This window comes from Centropristis striata, chromosome 4 (assembly GCF_030273125.1).
Source record: "Centropristis striata isolate RG_2023a ecotype Rhode Island chromosome 4, C.striata_1.0, whole genome shotgun sequence".
Taxonomy (NCBI): Eukaryota; Metazoa; Chordata; class Actinopteri; order Perciformes; family Serranidae; genus Centropristis; species Centropristis striata.
In genome coordinates this window covers 38632101-38653693 of record NC_081520.1, presented here as the reverse complement: position 1 = coordinate 38653693, position 21593 = coordinate 38632101, and the positions used below count along the sequence as shown (strand labels likewise).

General features: G+C 40.5%; 1 protein-coding gene across 1 annotated transcript; it reads left to right on the top strand.

Annotated features, from left to right (window-relative positions):
* The first annotated feature begins 4520 nt into the window (after window positions 1–4520).
* oafa (OAF homolog a (Drosophila)) lies at window positions 4521–21466 on the top strand. The gene is given in 5 exon segments (XM_059330846.1): window positions 4521–5002; window positions 5005–5264; window positions 18128–18262; window positions 18361–18541; window positions 19527–21466. Coding segments are annotated over 5 exon segments (888 nt in total). The 5' UTR covers window positions 4521–4965; the 3' UTR covers window positions 19802–21466.
* The last annotated feature ends 127 nt before the right edge of the window (window positions 21467–21593 follow it).

The following is a 21593-nucleotide window of genomic DNA, read 5'->3' as shown; positions in this document are numbered from 1 at the left end:
GGGTCAGTTATGACCCGGGTTGTAAAGCTAAAGGCAAGACAACACAAATGTTATTGTTGTTTTTAATCAATATTCTAATTTAATTCTGCTTTCAAATTCTACATGGTATATTCCATCAATATTACATAATGCATACCAATATCTTTAATGTATTTATTTTTGATTAATTTGTGTTTTTTTACAGTAGTTAATGTTATACAATAATGGAGCCACAATCACTGGGCCTCATGCAGAAACATTTGATTATTCTTTTCTTAACTTTCTACAGGATTTTCAAACTCAAAAGCGCTTTAAAGTAATGAAATACACAATCCGATAGTGAAAACCTGCACATGACTTCTACACAGTGGTGGAAGAAGTATTCTGATCCTTTACTTAAGTAAAAGTACTAAAACCACACTGTGCACTGTGCACCCTGCATTCAAAACTTACTTCAGTAAAAGTACAAAAGTATCAGCATCAAAATGTACTTAAAGTAACAAAAGTGAAAGTATTCACAATGCAGAATGGACCCACTCAGATTGGCCAGATATATTATTGTATTTTTGATGCATTTATGTAAGCTTTAATTTAATGTTGTCAAGGTAGGGCCAATTTTAACTACTTAATATGTGGTTTAATTAACAAAAATGAGTAAAATCTATTGTTAAATCTCGACCTGAAAAGTAACTAAACTAACTAAAGCCGTCAGTTAAATGTAGTGGAGTAAAAAAGTGCAATATTTGCCTAAGAATGTAGTGGACTAGAAGTATAAAGTTACATAAAATGAAAATACTCAAGTAATGTACAATACTTCATAATTGTACTTAAGTACAGTACTTGAGTAAATGTACTTAATTGTATTCCACCACTGATTCTACAACAGGTCTGTACCACACATTATGTTTCTGTCTAAGAGAAAATGTAAAATACAAGACAGTAAATGTATTTGTGTGAGTGGTTCTTGCATGAGGCCATAAAAGACATCTAACTCTTCATCCAAATGTTATTGCTGTTTTATGGATCCAATGCATGGACGAGGTATTCGTTGGTTCCATTATTTCACAACTTAAGGAGGATGTCAAGATTACATGAGCTCAGATAAGGACACATCTGCAGCGGAGCTCTTAGAATGACAGAAGGCAAACACATAAGAGAGTCAACAGGAGACTGACCAGACAAGGCTGTGGTGTCTATTTCACAGGTTGTACCTTCAGGAATGCAAACAGCTTCTCTGCATTTCAACTGGAACATCCAAAAGAATATTTCAGAGCTGCACTGCAAACCTTGGAAAAAGACAATATGCAAGAAAATTAAGTAAAAAGGTGGAAAAAGATTGCATTTAAACTATATATTTATTATCACATATAGATATACACTACTGGTCAAAAGTTTTAGACACACCAACTTTTGCAGAATTTAATTGAAAATGATGCAGTTTAATGTCTCAGTGTACTCTGAAATGAATGCACATTTGCAACATTTAAAATTCTTTATTGAGCATGATAGTGTTTTGAAAGTTAAAAAAAGATTCAAAATCACATTTTATGTTGGACTAAAGGACTAAAAAAAGACACAAAATGACTTACAAAGACATGAAAAGAATTCAAAATGGACAAGACTCCATAGAGTTAAGTTGTTAACCCATTTCTTGTTCCCTGAAAAAGGCCTACTTGTATAATTCTGAAATGTACGTTATTTTTCAGTTTTGGTTAACCTTACCTTTTTTTATTTACTTCTGGCAGTTCACCACTTACCTCTGTACCCTTTCAAGCAGTTCATTTGACGTGAACTGCTTGAATTTCAATAAAAAACTGGAAAAATTGGGGTGTTCTAAAACTTTTGACCGGTAGTGTATGTCATACAAGTATAAACCTCAGGGTGTTTGTATGATTTTCACTTCTCCTTAAACATATTTCCTCTTCTCTGTCCCATTGTTTTATAAAATTATTTGCATGAGGTGGTTAACCATACACTGCTCATTGTGTTTGTAAGTACTGCAGGACGACGCAATTGCTAGTTAATCATAAACATCCTCTGTACACTGGAGCTTGTGTCTGTCGTTGCTATCTGCGTGTGTCACTGCATGCAAACAGCCTGGCAGAGCTACTGAACTTTGGACTTCTGTGTGTGAGGATACAGCATGAAGCGTGCAACAAGCATGCACACGGTTTTGAATGACTCTCCAAACTTCTGATTAACCCATTGACGCCTGAAACGCCTGTAAAACCTCTGGGCGATTTTAAAATAAGCCCCTAAAACCTGAAGTTTTTCTGGAAATTCAACAGAAGTGTCAACGCTTCTACTAAATAATAGATTTTTCAGCCTCTGTAGCAGATAGAAATGAAATTAAAAAAGTATTTGAGAGCTTATACAAATACTACAAAACGACGTATCCGCTTTCCAGGCTTCAATGGGTTAAAAGAAAGACAGGCGACAGATGATTGATGACATCTCATATCCTTGGCCTTGAAATGGAGTCTGCAGCTGGTTATCTGCTCTAACTAAGATGTAGCCCGAGACTAAACTCTGTCACAAAGCGGTGTGTTTGCCTGACCTCCACTCCTCCAGTCTATCAGGGTCCGGGGCCCCGTTTGGTTTGCCAGGGCCCGGCTAACAATGTTTGCTCTGCTTTACAGCCTCTCTGTTTGCTTTCCCCTTCACTGGAGCGACCACCTCTTGGTCTCAGCAGCACTCAAGTCCTGCCACATTTGGGGGTCACCAGCCCGGGGCTCGGCCCACCCAGACTGCAGTGCATCAGAGATAACACAACTGCTCAGGTGGCTTGGTGCAGCAGGGTTGTCACCCTACCTTTTTGCAATACACACACACACAGACACACACACAGGGGTAATCTACCATTTGATGCGGCTCTGAGATCTTCCGTCAGATAGACAGCTTTTCTGTTTGGCAGCTCTCACCTCGGGTTTGTCAAGCTTTCCCTTGAGGACATCATAAAATCAAATAACATGCCAAGAGAATAAAGGAGTGACTGGATTCCTTTAGCTAGAACTGTGACTCAACCATATGTTGTCATCAAAGGTGATAATTACCTGATAGATTTATTTCGCAACTGAATTCATAAATAAAAAGGTTGTCAGAGAGATAAAATACAACTCAAAAACAAAAAAAGTGAGCTCATAAAGTAAACCTTATCTTTATATCAAGAAAACCTTTTGAACCAATTGAAGTGACATTATAACATAATTTGTGTGATTAATGTAGTATTGACTCTCACAATAAGAGTCTCAAATTCACACATTTGTAATGAAAATAATCCAAAATTGTATGCCACAATGACGTGTTGGTGATGTATTCGATAGTCCCCTGCATCAGATGACATCATTGGAGTTTGTACAAGAGTAAAAGTTCAATTCAAGCACCTTTTCAAGCAATTTTGAGGTACATAGATCAAAAATGTCCAGGCTCTTGAAGTATTTACAATCATATCTAATTGTTGCTATAAATGCAATTGCAAAATATAAAGTTTACAGGAGATTTTATACCCTCATCAATCAATTGACACATTGCCAGCTCTTGATATTAACTTTGATTGTAGCCTTTGGGTTGATTATGATTATTTAATGAATATTTACACAAGTCATTCTTTAGGTGACGGCACCAGATTGTGTTGAAAATCAAGCATTTTTTAAAGGAATGTAGTCAAATTAAAGCATCACCTCACCTTTGTGTGTATTATATTATAATTATAATGCTTTATAATAACATGGGAAATACATGGAATAAATTGTTAACATGAATCATATTTATCTCAATATCACAAGGGTTGTAAACTTTTGAAAATATCTGCTAATGTAATTCTTTAGGTGAAGGCACCAGATCAAGCATTTTTTTTTAAATGAATATAGTCAAATTACAGCATTACCTCACCTTTGTATGTATTATATTATAAGTATAATGCTTAATAATAACATGGGGAATACAAGGCATAAATTGCTTACATGAATCATATTTATCTTGATATCAAAAGGGTTGTAAACTTTTGAAAATATCTGCTAATGTAAGTCTTTAGGTGAAGGCACCAGATTGTGTTGAAAATCAAGCATTTTTTTTAAAGGAATATAGTCAAATTACAGCATTACCTCACCTTTGTATGTATTATATTATAAGTATAATGCCTAATAATAACATGGGGAATGCAAGGCATAAATTGCTTACATGAATCATATTTATCTTGATATCAAAAGGGTTGTAAACTTTTGAAAATATCTGCCATACGATTAAAATCTTAAAATAATGTAAGGGTTTCAGCTACTAGTTATTGTTTATGTTTCATTCATGGCCAGCAGCAGGTTGGTTATAGTTTGCCCAGTCTTTTATTTATCCCCACAAGACAAGAGCAACATCCAACAAAGCAATGATTTACAAATCCCAACAACACCTTTGTTATAATTGTTGGGGGTATTATTAGTAGAGCCTGGCTTGCTGGAGCGCAGGAGGATCACATGAGGCCTTTAGGGGGATGGGCGAGTTTCAGAGGGTGGTATGGCTTTAAGAGTTTACTACCATCACTGCACTCACTCACTCACACACACAACAGAAAGTTTGGAGGCCAGGCGAGCAGTGGGATACCGACGGATAGGAAGTGACGGGAGTGCATGAATTGCAGAAGGAGAGTAAAAAAAAAAAACAGGAGACGGGAATATCAATACAAAGCAGAATGAGAAGCAACGTGCGATTATCGGAGTGTCGGCTGTAGCGCGAGGGGCAAACTGAAATGCGCATGATCTTATCAACAACGCCGGAGCGAGAGACTTTCAATGGAAGTGAACTCGGCTCCCACAAGTGAAAAGCAGAGATTTTAGTAAAAGGAGGGTTACTGTCGACTGGTGTCCATGCCCGTGCTTGTGATTCTAGAAAGTGCTGGCACACAGGGGGACACAGGCTACAGAAGCGCGACCTATAAACTCTGAATATGAAGGAGAAGACTTTACGACAAAATCCAAGAAAATAGTAAAGGGGGATATGAACGCAGATCTTTGGCTTTCGCCTCGATTTTTTCCTCTGTCGGGTTCAGTTTTGCGTCTTTGGGGATGTTTGCGAGTTGCGTCTCTGCGACTTCAGTTCGGACGCTGACCCGTCTGTGCGCCCTGGTGCTGGTGGTCGCTGTGGGACTCGGTTCGGAGCTGCGGGTCCGGGTCCGGCTCGCTGACGGACTGGTGACCGAGGAGGTTTTGGAGGCGGACAGTGAGAGGGACTCGATATCGCTCGAATTCAAGCAGGGGGACGGGACACTCATCACTTTTGTGGCGGACTTCAAACAGGTGAGAGCTCCAGGTCCTGTTTACCACAATAACTAGACCTTGTTGTTGGTTCAGGGGGGACGTTTCCTACACTCACACTGACACACTGGCGATAGGAGATCTGGAAGAGGGTAAAAAAAAGTTTCAAACTACTGTATAACTTTAAATGAAGCGAGTTGAAACAAGTTACCAGCTACCAGTGCTCCATAAGAGGTCAGTGGGTGCTAAATCGTGTATTAATTTAAATTAAAACAACCTTATTCATGAAAAAATCAGACAAAATCCACGATGACTTTATTTGTTTTGGGGGACCTCCTGGAGATCTCTAGTGGGCTGTTAGTGGTCCCCAGCCTTCACTTTGGGAACCATTGGTTTCATTTAAATCATATAAAATGTTCCCCTAATTGAGGCTTCAAAATCTGAAGGGTGTGTGTATGTTTTACTAAAAACCCTTGCTCGAACAAATCCAAGTCATATCCCTAGGGGTGAGGTCTGTAAACCCACACAAAAGTGTTATAGGTAGGACTAAATGGCCTTTATACTTGATTCCTTTTATCATTTCTTTTTTTATTTATATCATGAGATCAGCGCCCAAGTCTGTACCCCATCAAGTGACAACAATGTCCTCCTGGTCAAGCTAAATCATTACCTCTAGGCAAGATTGCAGGCTCACAAATCTGAAGCTTAAAGGGAAACATCCCAAAAGCCCCCAAGCCCCCCAGAGGCATACACTATAACTCACACATAAACTTAAGTAGAACTTAGTTTCATTCATCTTTTTCCATCTCGGCTTGAGTTTCACGGGGGTCAAGACAGCTGCTGCGCCTTAGATGTGGATGTCCACACACCCCAGTGGACTTAAAACCCCTGCTGCTGCTGCTGCTGCTGCTGCTGCTGCTGCTTACGGGTCCGGCCCAGAGCTGATCATCAGCGGCCATATTTAGCATTCTTCTAAAAGTAGCCGAGCAGATCAAGTGTCCCTCCCTGACCAGCACTACACCATTTTTTTTGGCAAGATGACACTTGGTTCATTTTTGACAATGACCACTCGGAGACACATAAATGTCAGTCCTGGAAGGAAAACTACAACTGCTGTGTGTAAAGGAGGGACGCAGAGATGAGGAGGGGTTGGTTGGTTGGGGAGGGGGGGAGCAAAGGCATGTGTCTGTGATGGTTGCTGTCACACAGAAGCTGACAGGCTGGCGAGATGTGAAGGGGGAGATTTACCAGGATTAAGTGGGCATGTCTGACCTTTTTGATCTGCACGTCTGGTTCACTAACCAAAACAGCTAATTTAGAGTTGAAAGAGAAGAGGCCGTCACCCCCAATCACTGGTGACACACCAATATAAAGAGACATACACTGATCTGTAAGCCTTTGCTTGGTTGTGCAGGCGCCCCGCGTTGCTGCGTCCCTTCCCGCATGCACACGTCCGCGCACACTCACATACAAACGCACATATGGTTTTGTTTATTTGAATAAAGCCAACAGAACCTCTTAGATCACTTTACTTTTCCGCTGCCTGATTTATCTGTTCCAGTTGTAGGTCGGCCTCCTCGCCCGCCCGCCCGCCCCCCCTCTCTCTCTCTTTCTGTGTCTCTTTCTCCCTCTGTCCCCCTTTTCTGTCTCTTGCTCACTTCTTCCTGCTCTCTCCTCAATTTCTCCTGCATGTGGTTTTCATTCAGCTCTTGTGCAGTATCTCCAAGATTTATGGAAAGTTGGACGAGCTGTCACTTCCAGCTGCCATGAATATACAGTCCAGATGAACGCATGTGGGAAGAAGAGTGTTTTAACAGGGACGTTAAACACTGGAGGTTTATAATGAACTGTACAGTCAGAGGTGGATAGGCACCGTGCAGGTTAGAGCAGTATTCCTGTTAGTCATTATTGAGCAAGCAAGCACTTCCCTTTACCCCGAGACTGTTTGATTCCTTCGGGATCATTGCTCAGACCAGGATCATTAAAAAACACTCTATAAATAATCATCAGACAGCAGCCGTCTTGTTCTTTTCTACTTTGTGAATACGTGGCAAAGATGCAGTGGTAAATGCTATAGTCATTAGACACTGGTGGAGGGGTCTGCTGGATGCCAGGAGGAAGTTTAGTCAACTTTATCCAAGCAATGAATCACTGTGAGAATCAGCCATGCTGTGATCCAGAGGGGTTTGCTCTGAAGGTATGTGGACATATGGAAAAGATGATGAGGCTCAGCTTCACCTCTGTGTCATGCTGAGAAAACGTCATCATGAAGATAACATTGTCCATTAAATTCAAACCACTGCAGAACTGTGATGTTATCCTTTGTATGGAAGAAATGCATCACAGGAGGAAGTTAATCATCCTCTGTGTGTTCTCTAATTGCATCTATAGGTTGCATATGTTGCTCAAATCTTTAGGGACTTGTTAGTTATCTGACTGTTTCATTCCTATCTGGTATAAGGGTGAAGTATTTACAGTCAAATCAGCTCCAAATGATGTAAAATTGCAGCTGTTTGCAGTTCAGTAACAACCCGATGACATGCCCGACGTTGCTGTGCAATTTTTTCAACATGAGACAAATCAGATGTGCTGTTGTAGCCTTGAAAAGACAAATTCTCTCAAGTCATTCAGCACAGATCTGAGTTTTTTTCTTCCCTTCTGCAACCACTGCAACAATTTATGGTCTAACACTGTCTAAGACCTTGAGCTGAACATAAACCATGTCTTGGAGTTTAATCCAAGGGAAATGTCTCACATATTTGAGAGCCTGTTTAGGGTCTTTCCAGATGTAGAAACGTCAGAGAAGCTAATCACTTTATAGCCTTTCATGTCAAACTAGTAGGTTTGATCAATGCAGGAATGTGAGTGACTTCACAGGCTTCTCGGCTGAGTTAACACTTGAGCAAGGTTTCATTTCAGTGCACATCCTTGTGCAATCATAGTAACGTGCACCTTTGGGCTTTATAATATAACATCTGTGTGACAGATTTAGCATATCTTTAATCTGTTTTGATTTATGTAAAGATAAATGTATCATTAAATGTTTGGCCACATTCAGGCAGAATGATTTGAAATGGCTGTTTTATATTTGGAAAGCCGCTCTAGTGTTTGCAGATCATGTTTTAACAGTCTGGTGTACTCAAAGAAATGACAAAGTAGTGGAGAAGTGCCCAAACATTGTCTGATGGGAAAATGAATGACTAGTTGCTGTGTTTGAATGTAGATCACAAAATGTGTTGGGTGCTCTTGGAAAACAAAGAAGAAAGCAGGATAAACAGCAAGGCAATCCACTCTAAAATAAAAGATACATTTCTAAGTAAGGAGCCTTTTATTATAGTGGCTAAATCATTTTTTTAAAAAGCTGACATGTTTGAAGCACTGTAGCTCTTCATCAAAGCTTTAAACTGCAAACTTGCTTAAATAACCCCTTAAAGCTCTGATCAAAGTCAATGACAAATCGCACCAAATAAACAGGGTCATGAACTGAACTGTAGCTTATATTTACTCAAATAGCAGTTTTCCATTAACCCATTGAGGCCTAAAACGGCTGTAAAACCTCTGGGCGATTTGAAAAATAAGCCCCTAAAACGTGAAGTTTTTCTGGAAATTCAACAGAAGTGTCAACGCTTCTACTAAATAATAACTAATTTCAGCCTCTGTAGCAGATAGAAATGAAATTCAAAAAGCATTTGAGAGCTTGTACAAATACTACAAAACGACGTATCCGCTTTCCAGGCTTCAATGGGTTAAAGCCCTGGCAATGACCTAAAGTGTTCGACACATGTTCTGATGATTTTGCCACAATAAAAAGGTGTTTTTTTAGTATTTCCCTCCTCATTTGAAAATGTTTATTTTATTATGGTGTACCTGTGTTTCCTTTCTGTTTATATTGGCCTAAGCCATTTAACACTTTATAACTGAAGTTAAGACTAAAGTTGTCAAAAAAAAAGTTATGTTGCTATTCATGATACAACCATTGAGTATTTTTCTGTGCCGGAAACTTTTATCCACATGGCATGAGAGCCGCCCCTCGCTCTGCCGTCAGGTCATGGGAGCACCAGATGTTGGATGCCACTTGACACTCACTATCTCACACTATCATGTTAAATGGGTCTGGATTTTGTAAACAATGGCACCGAGGCGAGAATGAGCTTGCTCGCTGTTTTTATTGATTCTCATTTCATTTGGGCCTTATAAACTGGATTGTGTTTCAGCCTCAGGTCAGTTCACCCTAGTGTATATTCTGTCTTCAAAGCACAGAGGCTTAATGGATACGCCCAACAGTAAGCTTGCTGTAAGAATGAATTGGAGATTCTTCACACACCCTTATGTGTCATGTCAAATGCAGGATGGGAATTGGGGGGTGGGGAGGCTGGTTGTTTGGTCTTTCTTTGTGCCCTCCCTTTGGGATATACGGTAGTTTTTGTGATCCTTTTTTCCCGAAGCTCTTCTCTCAAAGCCTTCATGTACTGTATCACACATTAAATGGATTAAGGCTGTGGCCTTTATTAGCTATTAGGCAAACCCTATCCTGTGTGGGAGGCTTACTGGAAAACCGTTTTGTTCTTTTAGTTAGTGGTAACGCTGGGGTTTGTCAAGTGATGCAACCAGTTATTTTTCCCACAAATCCTGTACATCAGATTCAAGTCGGTACAGTTCAGTCACCACATTTCATGCTGCCACACCTTGCCTCTCACTCAACCCTGAAACACCATCTAACTCTGTCACTTGCACAAACTTGTCTCTTTTTTTCAGGTAAGTGTCACCTGTTCCAGGAAATGTTGTTTTTGACGACACAGAATAGAGGAACATAGGTTTTTTTCTCTCCTGATGTGAAAGGTCACAGTGAGTCACCTGTGAGTCGCCCACGCTCAGTGAAATCACCCCTGTGGGAAATTGTTCTCTGACAGAGAGAAAATAAAACTCAACTCAAAACAGGCAATCAGTGCTTAGATGTTCAAGCTTTTGTTTATGTTGTACAGTACCTCAGAAGACCTCCACTCCTACTCGGTTTCCTTTTCCATGCGATGGCTCTTTTCAGTGTGGGAGAGGACACCTCCACAGAGAAGTTACTGCATAGTAAAACATAAACACGTGATATTCAGGGATACAGCGCTGCTCTTAACTGACCAGAAAGTAGGGTAGCTCAAGCTTCTTGAACTTTATTCAATTGAAAAATGAAAAAGAAAAAAAAAAAAGAAAATAATAATAATAATAATAGTAATAAATAAATAAATAAAATATCTTTCGTAAAAATAGCCTTTGAAATAAAATATCAATCAATATATAAATATATTTATATGAGAAAAGAATAACGAACATGACAAAAGAACTAGGACAAACCCTAGTCAGGGCAGCATTTATATATAAAGAAAGAATTATTTTTTTTTAACCAAATCGATATATGCAATATGGCCTAATTCCATATCACATTTAATATATATATATATATATATATATATATATATATATATATTATACACACAATAAATAAAAAATAAATTAGATCAAAGTGAGATCAACAACTGTATGTTGGTTATTACTTTAGTCACTTCTACCACCTACTGAAAATTACTAATTCGATATGCAATGTATGAAAACACTAAAAATGAATAAATTAGACCAATATATTGTAGTGCACTGCCACATTATACTGAAAACTCCTACATTAAACATTTTGTTGACCTATATATTCAACATATGTCAGTCATTAATTCAATGAAAACGGACAAAAGTGCACCTGCTGTAAACAAAAGGATCCACTGGATTTATAACACAAGACAAAATGAGAGCATCATTGTGAAACAATCGTTTTTTTTCTCAATTATTTTGTATTCATAATCGTTGGAAGTCAAAATTTAAAATAAAATTCAGCTAACTGCCCAGCCCAACTAGAAAGTTTTCTGTTTGATGTTACTTTCTTGCTATGTTACTTTAAATTTGAGAACATAAAGGGACATTATTCTGCAGGGAGAAGCTAATATTGGTTGTTTTTTTAATGGCACTCTGCTTCTGTTCCCTTCATTGGCATGTGTGCAGGCAGCTGAGCTTTTTCAAAGATGAACCCATACACTTAATCTTTCTCCTCGCCAACCTTTTGTTCCCTGCTGACTCTGAACCCGAGGAAAATGGTTTTTTTCTGTGGCCTTGTTGTGGCCCTTCATGGGCCCCCTTTGGCCTCTCGTGGCCCCTCAGCCCCTGTTGATGTCTTTATCCTTTATCCTCCTCCCGCCAGCAAGCCAGATGTTCGTCTGTAATGCTGCTGATAAAGAAAAAGCTTCCCATTCCCACAGAGAGAGGACATAGCAGAGAGAGACAGCTGTCATCCACCTTTTTTTTTTTTTTTAATGATTTCCCATGATCGGGGACAGCGGACTGCAGGATGATGAGGCAGTTCATGGACGACAAGGCGGTAGTTGCGGTTTGCATTGTGATAATTTCAAAGTACCTCAGAGGTTTGAAGATTGCAGTTGGCAACAAAACACCCAACAAAGGATTTACTCTTCCAAAGCTCCTGTTCTGTTTTCCACACAGTGTCCTGAGATGTCCTTTTGTCAAACTCATGGCTGTGTCCTTTTGGCAAGCTCAGCCGAGTAACTTTCAAACTAATTTATTGTTTGACTTTGCTATGCAACCCGTGTGACAAGTCAGTCAGTTATGGTGCTAAAGCTATAAGGGTCTACACCTGGGCAGGTATTACATCACTCCTTTTGCTTGTCAAATAAATAAACTGCTCTTGTGTCACATATGCAGTCATAAAACACAGTTTCTGTTGTCACATTTCTGAAAAAAGAGCAAGGAAAGAAGAGAAATGAATGTATTTTAAATACCTTTTTTTTAAAGTCACATTTTCCAGTTTCTTTGCTCAGATGACACTGATTACATACTAACCTTTTTGTAATGACAATTAAGTTTTTAGATAAATTAGGTAAATTAGATAAAAGTAAGAATTTAATTTGTGTGTTTTTAAATAAAAGCTTTTAAGGATATTTGCATATATGGCACTGAAAAAAATCCTTAAAACAAATATAACTAATCAGATGTAGTTGATATTATAGTACTGTTTTTAAATGCATTCTCATTAAACAAAGGTCTGTGTGTCCCCTGCCACAGGATATGAAAGCTGTGGGCAATGTTTAGAGGTTGAATGGGGCTGCAGCCATCTCTATTGTTTATGCCTTATCTATCAGCCTCATTTCCTTCCCTGTTAGCGCCCACTGTTTGTGTCCCTCTCATTTCCTGAATGCAAAGTCTCCATAAACAGTTTGGGTGTCTGGATAATTGTATCCAGATTCTGTGTGATTTGAAAAGTTCCCTGGTTGTGGTTTGCACATGTTTTGTGCAGGTTTGAAGACTTCTAAGCATGAAATAAGAGGCTGCTGGTGGAGTTTTTCTGGCTGTATTTCTGAGTTCATGTGTTAAGTTACATTCAGGAGAAAAGCCAAGAGGAACACCTTTCTTTCTTTGGCCGTTAGTGTTTTTATTGTCCATTCACTGCTGCCGTTTACTAATTGGTCCTCTCTTTGGACAGCCAGGTGTGACCAGCCCCAAATGTGACTCCACATTCCTGCCTTTGGAGCTGTGTAATTAGCTTCTACTCAAGCATTTCTTAGCGCAGCGGCTTTTCTCCCTCTCCTTTTGTCTGTGTGAGTCTGTCTCACCCTTTTCTCCCTCTGTCTCCCAACATGATCTTTAATCCCTGCCTACACCTGTGCTTTTTGACTGGGCTCCCCCTCATACACCAAGGCAAATATCCTCCCCATCGCCAAACATGGTTAAATCCACGTGTTGTTTTTAAAGGGGGAGTCAGAGCCATTTAGGCATGTTCAGGGTCTTAAAAGTAAACACATTTCATCACGTATGCCTCTGCAAATATCAGCTAAAAGGGAAAAAATGGAAGCCTGATTGATGCTGAAAAGGTGAGCTTTATATTAGCAATGTAGATTTGTGTTACTATGCACGCTCAGTAGCTGCTGACTGCTAAAACACTTTTAAAAGGGAGGAAATCCTCGTTGTTGGTTAGTTTTTTTCCCATATATTTTAGACGCTTTGTGGTTCCTGCTCAGCCTGCTTGAAAAAACCCAACTGAAATACCCACACAGTGATCCGAAATGACTCATCAGAGGGTGGCTGACCAACAGTCGTCCCCAGCCAGCCATCAGCCTTATCAACAGACAGGGTCTTAGAGGGGATTGAAAAACAGGAAGGACCCCCTACACAGGGGATAGCTACTGGCATATTGTTTGTGTGAGTGTGTCTGAGTGTGCATACATTAGTGTGTGTGTGTGTTTAAATGTCCATCCATGCATGCATGTGTGAGTTGGCACAGTTAGTGTTGCTCCCAAAGTGAGATGTAGATTGTCTTGCGGTAGTCCTTTCCTGTTCTGACGGCTGTTAGCTGCTTCACAGAAAATAAGCTTATTATTCTCTGGGCAAAGGGCTTCACAAAGCTCTCATTTTCACAGGTATATCTGCCGTATTTGGCTAGCTGGCTTTCAACTACAGTGACGGGAGAATGTTCACTGTAAATGGCACCCTTTGAGTGTCTGAATAGGCTTTTGTGCTGCTCTTAAATATAACCTAGCCCACCACAGGTAACCACCAATGAAACCGCCTCCCCACCTCTCTGCTGTTTAACAGGTCTTAGTATGACCCAGTAGTCAGGTTGCATGAATACGGACTAGTGTTTGGCTGTCAGCCACTGGTAGTTTGCCTGCAAATGGACCCGGGCCGGCCGGGTGTCAAGGAGCAATGCTTAGGAATCTGTACTTGTGTGGATTATTTATAGCCGTGCTGACATTTACACTGCTCTGGTGGGAGAAAAAAAAACTCAAGGCTCCGCTGTCCTTTGATTATGGTATTACCCGCCTTTTTGCAAGACGGGGAAATGTCACTCTTTTTAATTCTTAATGTCTGTACCTGGTGATTTTCTCTAAATGTTGGTCTGCAAACCTTTAATTTAACGTAGGTCTGTGGAAATGCACTTTTAGGGGCTGACGTATTTTCCTGATATAGGCTTCACTTCTTTAAGGAGTAGTTGGGAATTCCTTACTCTTCATTTTCAAGCTCTAGCAGGCCCACTTGACTCTACTGTCCAAAAGTTGAATTTTCCCATTTAGATGTGTAGCCAACATTAACTTTGTCTTCTGTTTTTGAACAGCAGTTGCCTGAATCTGTATCTATAGCAGGTTAAGCAGGTTCTGCCACTACAGGAAACTGTATGTTACTCCTTACTGATATCCCACAGGAGCTTGACACATGCCTTTATCATATTTGTTTGATCTTTCACTCAGCACCGGTATCTTCCCCCATTAGCAGTTTGCATAATTCACTGATTTGAACAACCACTTGGCAGATTTTTAAAGCAGGAGTTGTTTGATCAGTCACTTCACAATTCACTCACTCCTGTCGCTGCCTGTCATCATAAAAACAGGTGTAAAACCCTTCCTTTAATCACACCAGCGCATATTTAACTCCTTTGCTGCGTTTTTCTTTCATCGCACTTTTGAGAGTGTGTCCGCACAAACCAGTCAGTGTGTGTATGTGCCAGTGCTGCTTTCAGGCAGGCAGAAGTGAGGCTGGTCTTGTCCAAACAAACAGTTGAATCCAGCAGCTTCTGTCTGGATGGAGATGTGGAGATGATGTCATTGTTATTACTCTTTTTGCTTTCAGAAGCCATGCTGATTATTATCACAGCAGCACCTAAACCGCTAAGATATCAACACTGATTTGTTATTGCCATTTAAAGGCCACCATTACAGTTAATTTCCCTTAGCAGTTGGCTGGAGTCTTTTATTTAGTGCTCTCTGTATGATTAGATGAATAGTTTGATGCTAAGATGAGAGAGGTATGATGAGATCAAAACCACAAATTGCCAAACATGCCAGATCTAATGTCTCAATTATATCTGTTTTGCAACAAATGATCTCGGCTTCCATTTAGGATTCTTGGAACGTTGTGGTGCTATCCAGTGAACCAGCACTCTTTTTCACCACGTCTTGGTGAAACCATTGTATTTAAGGAAGTGTTATCAACAGACGGTGTTGCCGAACCATTTTGTTTTTGGTCTAAATGCTTTGAACGGTTCAAAATTAGGTGCACAAATGAAGGGGACCAATTCCATGTTGATGGAAAAGGAATATTGTACCCCTTCTCGACCAAGGCAGTTCCAGGGCCGGTTCGGAGCTGGTGTCTAATCTCTAACCAGTTCCTCACGTTTCAACAGCCTTTCGGCCATCATAACTGGTTCCAGAGTGGCACCAACTCTGTTGGTCCTAAACCAGAAACAGCTTACGTCAGGCTGGGCTAGGGATTACTGTGACCAACAAGACAAAATCAAGGCAAAGTAGAACTTTTGTAGACAGACAATGTCATCCACCATTGGATGTGAAATCAAAGTTGTGGAGTTTTGACTCCTGACATTCGTTTCACTTCTGATCTCAGCCTTTTTAAATCAAAGTTGAAGACCCACTTTTTTAGGTTGGCATTTAATTCTGCCAACTCTGTTTCTTAGGTCTACTTATTTTGTTTGTTCCTTTCTATGTATGGCTATGGTCTATGGCTCGTACTAACTTGCAGCACTGCAGCACTTTTATTTTGTACTTATATGTTATGCATGTGTTATGTATTGTTTTTATGGATTTCCTGTGAAGCACTTTGGGTACCTTCTGGCTACTGTAAAGGGCTATACAAATAAACTTGATTTGATTTGATTTGATTTGATGCAAATGTAGGCTCGCAAAGCAAGGAGCAACATTTGTAGACAGACAATGTCATCCACCATTGTTGTTATTATCTAAGTTGGCGCTAGCATTTCTGGGAAAGCGGACTCTCATGCAGTGACATAATGACGTGGCTCTTGAAAAGCAAACAGGTTCCAGAAGGTTCCAGGAACTTGCACCAGCCCAGCAGTTGGTCAGAGGGAGAAAAGGGAACTTTAGAGCAGCTGGTTGGTTGATTTATTTAACTTCAAACAGAGCAGGGCTAGCTGGTTCCCCCTGTTTCCAGTCCTAATGCTAAGCTAATCCACTACTAGCTATAGCTTCATATTGAGCAAACCGACATGAGAGTGGTATCGTTTTTCTCATCTAATTCTGTCTAGACAGAAAATAAGTGTGTTTCCCTATTTATTTAAAGTTTTTTTTATTACAGATGGTATCCCCTTGATATAGAGTTGTTGCTGCAGTAGGCACTGTTGCTCTCCCCTCGCCCCTTTTTGGCAAACGCAGGGCAGCAGAATAGACAATCATTAATCTGGACATAATGACACAAGAGGAGGAGGAGATCTCAGCGTCTACACTCTGCCATTGAGTAAGATCCAAAGAAGCAGAGTTGGTGGAGCTACCCTGCTTCTCTGTAATTACCCAGAGAGCCCTGGGGCAAATCTATGTGGCTGACACGAATGCCCCCCCCACCCTTCTCTCTCGCTCTCTCTCTCTCTCTCTCTCTCTCTCTCTCTCTCCACACACATACGTACACACAGTGTCCCAGCGTAGCGCCATGTGTCTGCAATATGGGAGGTCTTGAAGTCGTGGCCTCCTCGTCTCCCTGCACTTGAGGGGAAATGGCACTCTCTGCCGACATTGTACTCCTTCTTTGCATCTCAGTCTGATATATGCATGCCTCCTTGGTCTTGACATTCTCTTTAATTATTCAGACTTTGTTCTTGTTATGAAAAAAATATACGACCGGGTTATTATTATAGTATGGCAACATCTGAGGTATTCTATTTCAACTCTGTGTTTCTCCACTCCTTTTGAGCCTGTGTAATACACTAAGGGAAAAAACCTGAGGTTAATATCACATAAAGCCTGTGAATCAATATTTGCTCAGTAATTTGCTTTCCAAAGGTCAAATAGTATCGCATGATTGTCTTGTGTAATACCCATGCTTGTATTGTACGCTTGCCAGAAACTCTTTTCACAGACAACAGTGCTTGTTAGAATGAGAAACCAGTGATCATGCAAAGTAGTCTGTAAAGAACTACGGAGCGTAAACACTTCTAAGGCAGGTTGTATTGCCTTCTTGCCAGTGTGTACACTTCTGCATACAGGAAGTGGGACAGAAGAGCTTAAGGGGAGCTCAATGAGGCTATCTCTGGGCTGTTTATCTATCCCAGCGTCCCTGCTGCCTCGGGGAGTGAAAGCCTTCAAACTGCTACTCCTCTTCAGCCTGTTTGCTTCAGACGGGTGTGTGAAAAGCGGAGGAGGGGTGTTTGGGACTGTGTCTGTCTTGTAGCTGAAGCCAGCGAGGAGTGGGGGGTGTCTGATGAATAGGAAGACAGGTCTGCTGCTCTGCTCTCCCTGTTGTTCCTTCCCATCATGCTTTGCATGCCCTCTCACAGAACTCTTTATGGCCTTGGGTTTGACGCCAGATATCTCACGCACTTGCCAACAGCAACAATTTTTTTTGTGAGTTCTCCACTATCACTATTTTCCTACTTCTACAGTTGCACATAAAACAGCGTGGTAAAATGTTTCTGACTTTTAACGGCATGTGAGAAACTGTGATAACTTTGTCCAGAAACGGGCCCAAAGCCTTAATTTGACAGTACAAATAACCAGAGCATGGCTGGAGCAATGTTGCACAGGCCTACTGACAATAAAAAGTATCAACAAACTGTCAGATGAAGCTCTATGGGCGTACTGAACATAAACCCCTCTTTACTTTTAGCAGACAGTTGTTTGAACATCTTTGAACTCCACATATTGAATTACTTTGAGCGTCTGGAAAAGTGCTACATTAAGTACCGGAATGGAAAGAAAATTTGTTGTAATTTATCCGTATGAGCCTGGACATATAAACAGTAAGTTATTACAACCTCGCTTCACGCACCACTTCAATGTCTTCTGCATGCGTCTGTTTATCCGTTCAGCCAGTCATCTCTCATCCCTTATGTCTTGCAGGATGTGAAGATATTCCAGGCGCTGATCCTGGGCGAGCTGGAAAGAGGGCAGAACCAGTACCAGGCCCTGTGCTTCATCTCTCGCCTCAGCCGCAATGAGATCATCCCGAGCGAGTCCATGGCCCGTCTCAGACAGGTATGACACAATTTATTATCAACATTTTCACATCTCGGAAAATTTAATGTTTAGAGTGTATTGTTCTGAGCATGTGATCGTTTGTTTTGTCTGCTCAGAAAAACCCTCAGGCCATTCGTTTGGCGGAGGAGCGGCGAGGACTGGAGCAGCTGACGATGAGCGCGGCGGTCAATCTGAGCCAGGCCTCTCAACTCAGCTCCCACATTCACAACATGTGCAGCGAGGCCCGGGAGGCCATTTACACCAGGGAGTCTGATGTCAAACACTGGCTGGACAAAGGTCAGTGGTCATCTTTTGTTTATTTAGCATTGAAACTAGAGAAGTTTGACAAAATATACAGAGGACACTGAAAATGGCCATGCATTACTTCTCTCTAATGTGCAAAACAAACCGAACCTTGACCCAAAAAATGAACTGTGTGCTTCCTAAAGTGTTACACCCCTAACTAAAACGAGCATTAGTCCTGTGGTAGATAAGTCTGTCTGTATTTAATCTCTTTCTCGTCCCTTCTGATTGTCTCTGTCTCTGTACTGACACTCGTTATCTCCGAGAAACTATTCTATCTTCCCTGTTTGTCTCAGCCAAACACCTCTTCCCTCTTCATTTTAGTGATATTACTCCAAGTATTATCTCTTGCTGTGATAAGGTTCTATTCCTGGTCATGTTATCTATGTTTAGCTTCCTCTTTGTTACTTAACATTCCTGATAAATCTTCTTTTACTTTCAAAAAAATCCTTTAAAAATCACTCAGCAGCCTGAACCGCTCAGCCGTCTTGAATTTCCTTTTTAAAAAATTAAGAAAAAAAAAAGAATATCCACGACATGAAGTGGGAGGTCTAGGTGAGTTGGTATTGAATGAGCCATTAACTATTTGTTTTAAAAGACCTTCCCGCAGTGGGATCCAGTATCTTATTAGCAATGATGTCCAAATTATCCAGGCTGAGGAGAATCCATATGACAGCACTATTATCCACTGACAGTACTGTTACAGAGGAAACAATGTTGATGGTCATGGTTCAGCAAGCACTCCGCACCATTATCAGCAGAGGGAATCACAGTAGCATCTCCTTTGCATAACAAAGCTGCTCTTTTAGCGCACCATCTCGCCTCTTTTTAGCCACTTTGTTCGCCCTCTTCACTTCAACACAGCATTTAATTGAGTGAACTCAGAAAGAGAAGGATTCACACAACTCTATGACAGCTTGCTTTTGTCTTTAACACCACCAGCTCTGATTATAATGCCCCTCTACTGTCTGTGCTGCAGGAGTGGATGGCTCTATATTCGAGGTCCTGCCCCAAACAACGGAGGTGCCCAACTTTCAGGCCTGTCACTCAACTAAAGACTTGTGGCAGCCCTGTCTCTGCACATACAGCCTGCGTCTGGAGTGGTACCCCTGTCTGCTGAAATACTGCCGCAGCCGGGACACCACGGGCAAAGGCTCGACCTACAAGTGTGGCATTAAAAGCTGCAGTAAGGGCTACCATTTCACTTACTATGTTCCCCAAAAACAGCTGTGTCTGTGGGACGAGGAGACCTAGCATTTTGTTCTGGATGGTTAAGAAATGAGAAATACTTATTTTTTCCTTCCCCGGTCAAGCCAATGCTTCCCCACCCATGCTATTCAAAGTAAACACAGTAACACTGGACCTCGGTTTATGTGATGTTAAATTAAACTGTCTCAGGTGGGGAGAGCGGAGATCCAGACATTTAAGCTGAAACAGAAATGAATTCAGGTTCCAAACGAAACCAAACCTTTGAGGAAGGAGACACGTCGTTCTAAGAGGACCCACTAACTTTAAGCCTTTTCTGGGAAAATGACATATTATTGTCAGCTATTATGTGACTTTGCTGAAAAGCTGTCACTTTGTGCCTTTTTTTGGAGAAATTATTGGAGCAGATGCCAACAACAAAAACCTCCCAGACTAGTTACAGTATGCACAAAGTTGGACAGTGCATCTTTGATCCAATAAAAGCCCAGCAGAGGAACAACAGAGTCTAAAGCAAAGGAGTCGTACTGGACAAACATGATCTGCCATCCTGGTGAAGGAAAATTTGGATGGTGGAATTCTTAAAAATGCTCTGTGAAAACTAGCTAAACACCTGTTTATGACTATGTAAGCTGGCTGACAAAGGAATACTTCTTTTATGTTGGCTTTATTTATTTTGGTTGCATAGTGAAATTATTGAGGACTATTTTTTCTATCTTTTTTGCATTAAACCAGCTCTTACAGTCTAAACCACAGGTCCTCAGTAACATAAACACGCTACAGATCATTTCAACCTCTTGGATTTTGGATGTTGTCTCCAGACTCATCCACACATCAAGATACTTTGTTACAAAGTTTTCATGGTTGTACAGAGTGTGGATAAACAGGTTTATTGTCTTCTTCAATAGAACAGTTCCAGCTCTGCTTTGCCTCATCAATACACATGGGGAGACGTCATGCCCACCGCTCACATTCTCAGTTTAAAAGTGTCAAATAAACCAAAGTCAAAGAAAATACTGTCAAAAGAAGAGTATAATGTTTTAGTTTCTAGAAACACACTCTTCACTGTGGTGTTTTTTCCATGTTAGGATCCACTGAAACTGCAGTATGGCCTTCTTAATAACCTATACTGCCATCTTCTGGTTAAACCGTGTTTCACTTTCTTGTGTTTTCTGTTGCATCCCAATGCCAAATTGTGGTTTTTGGTTTTCAGTTTTGTCTGTTCATGTCAACAGTTACATGTCTATAATTTATGCAACTCAAATCCCTGATCATTTTTTAATTATGTAATTCAAGGAGCACTTCTTGAACTTGTGGGACCAAATTTCATTTTGTGTGTCTGTTCTTTAGAGCAATACGTACGCTTTTGGTTTGTCTTACCTCCATCTTCATTTCAGTCCTTACTGCCATATCAGCAGGTCATTTTTGTGCTTTGTGTGTTGGTATGTCCTGCTAACTAAAGAACCAAATGAGTGAACAATTTCTATTTGTGGCCTTAACTGGTGATCAAGTGCCTTAACATTTCCACTGATATATTTGCTATGTAATTGTAGATTAAGTTTGTAAACATATTTTTTTTTCTATGAAAGAGTTTTGAATATGTTGTAAAAAGTTGCCATAAGGAGAAATTGAAGCAATTAGGTAATGTACCATTTAAGAGTTGAGTTTTACAGGAGTTGTTTCAATAAAGTCTTTCTTTGCACTGCATATACAGGTGTAAGTAGTTATTATTTTAAAAGTGGAATGTTTCTATGTCTTTAGTGGACATCATAAAGTAGAGAGCTGACAAGAAATAAGGGAAGAGAAAACTGGGAATGCTGTGACAATATAATCTGCATCTTTT